A 2,246-nucleotide genomic window follows, 5' to 3' on the forward strand; every position below is an offset into this window, starting at 1 on the left:
CAGGCACACAAACACATTTCAGTTGGCAAATAAACATGTTGGTTTAAAAAAAAAAAAAAAAAAAACTATCTCTGTCCATGAATACTGCATGCGCCAGAACGACTATGAGCCAAAGAAAAGCCATTGCTTCAGTAACAGTTGCAAAGAGGACAGACAACAGGAGCTTTTATAGTGCTGCTAATTGGCTCTAATTCTACTAACTCAACTCTATGAGATCACAATGATCCTCAAGTGACCAAATGGTAAGCTTAGCTTGCTGGTATTTAGCACCTAGTGGAATATAGGGTCAGATAAAATCTCCGAAAATGTCATACTGGCCGTCCTAGCTTAACAAAAAGCAGTCATGTAGCAAATTATCTAAATATATACACACCCCTATATCAGCTTGATTTTAGATTGTTCAATGAAAGTCAAGATTTTCAAAAACTTTATGAATTTCACTTTTATTTTCCAGACAGCATCAAAACTGTACACTTCAAACATTCATAACAGACATGTCGTCCGGCGAGTCCATATCCATTTTTTCTTTCAGGTAGCTGCTGCTTGGGGGTAAAGATTCACTCTGGTGCCTCTTTGTCATGCCGCCACCGTGCTGGTCGTGGCTCATGTTGTCAGTCATGCCGCCGCCGTGCTGGTCGTGGCTCATGTTGTCAGTCATGCCGCCGCCGTGCTGGTCGTGGCTCATGTTGTCACTCATGCCACTTTGGAGGTCGTGGCTCATGTTGTCACTCATGCCACTTTGGAGGTCGTGGCTCATGTTGTCACTCATGCCACTTTGGAGGTCGTGGCTCATGTTGTCACTCATGCCACTTTGGAGGTCGTGGCTCATGTTGTCACTCATGCCACTTTGGAGGTCGTGGCTCATGTTGTCACTCATGCCACTTTGGAGGTCGTGGCTCATGTTGTCACTCATGCCACTTTGGAGGTCGTGGCTCATGTTGTCACTCATGCCACTTTGGAGGTTGTGGCTCATGTTGGAGCTCTGATCATCATGGGTGGAGTCGTTCTGGTAGTCCTCGCTCATGTTGGCATTCTGGTCATTTCTGAGGTCAGCGTTACCCACGTTGGTGCTCTGAGTGTCATTTCTGAAATCGTCGCTATGGAGGTCCTCACTCATGTTGGTATTGTGATGGTCATTTCTTAAGGAGTCATCATAGTAGTGACCTTTTAAAAAAAATAAAAGCACCAGAAGCCTCATTCAATCTTCATTTTACAGATTAATAATAGACATTTGGCCTTTAAAAATGTGGTAATTTAAATAAAGTGTTATATAGTTGCATTAAAATTGTCTGAATCTGCATTGATTTGTCATTTCAAAACTCATTTTTCATTGTTGTGCAATCTGGATGTAATAATAAGTTACTCAGTACCATTTCCCTTACACTCACAGTTACATTCTAAAAAAAGTAACAAACAGGACTAGAAAGCTGATTTCACTCCACTTTTCTCACCTTCGTTAGTATGCATCTTCAACATCAAATTCAAAGCCTGGAGAAGGTGAAATACCTCCCCAAGTGAAGCATCTTGGGGAAATTCATCTGTAGCAAACAATACCTCTCATTATCAGAAAACAACTCAATTCAACAATAAATTGTGTTCACCTAGATTAACCGTTAACCCAGAATTGGATTCATCGTGTTCAGTGCCAGGAAGAGGAAAACAAAGCCCTGCAGACAAACACATTTAGTTCAGCATGAACAGGATACAGACATTCTGTTTTTAACACAAATTTCAAAATTTGGTTTCAAAATGTTAATATCACCTGTGTTCATCATGGATGCATGCACCAGCAGAACAACGGGCAAAACAGCAGCCATTGCGTCAGTGAGCAGTTGTGAGGACGTCTCCGAACGTGAGCTTTTATAGCAGGTGGCAAGTGACCACACAGCTGGAGCTAATTGGCTCTAAATAGCGCCAGGTGTGCTACTGCAATATCGTTACAATATTTAAAAAAGTCAACCTCAAATAGTATGGATTCAAGTCTATATTGAGTTCTTTGTGGTTATGTAAGTAACATGTTTTATATAATATATATATTAAAATTAAATTAAATACACTTACACTCAAATTAAATAAATCGTCACACTATAAACTCCCCTGCTAAAGAGGAAAACTGTAAAAAAAAAAAAAAAAAAAATCATCACTTCACTTGTGTTACAAAGTTATTGGGGGGATTCCGTGACGGCATAATACACAGTGCAAGTATGTTCGATATTAAACTGATATAAATACAACCCCCAGACATA

At 40.2% G+C, this 2,246-nt stretch overlaps 1 protein-coding gene across 1 annotated transcript; it reads right to left on the minus strand.

The window, feature by feature from the left end:
• Positions 1 to 416: 416 nt before the first annotated feature.
• On the minus strand, positions 417 to 1,898 carry LOC144038470 (uncharacterized). The gene is made up of 4 exons (XM_077551007.1): positions 1,763 to 1,898; positions 1,602 to 1,667; positions 1,452 to 1,538; positions 417 to 1,164 (listed from the first exon to the last, which is right to left on the minus strand). Exons 1-4 carry the CDS (start codon positions 1,815 to 1,817, stop codon positions 476 to 478), a joined length of 897 nt encoding a protein of 298 aa, XP_077407133.1. The 5' UTR covers positions 1,818 to 1,898; the 3' UTR covers positions 417 to 475.
• Positions 1,899 to 2,246: the final 348 nt, after the last annotated feature.

This window comes from Vanacampus margaritifer, chromosome 18 (genome assembly GCF_051991255.1).
Source record: "Vanacampus margaritifer isolate UIUO_Vmar chromosome 18, RoL_Vmar_1.0, whole genome shotgun sequence".
Lineage (NCBI taxonomy): Eukaryota > Metazoa > Chordata > Actinopteri > Syngnathiformes > Syngnathidae > Vanacampus > Vanacampus margaritifer.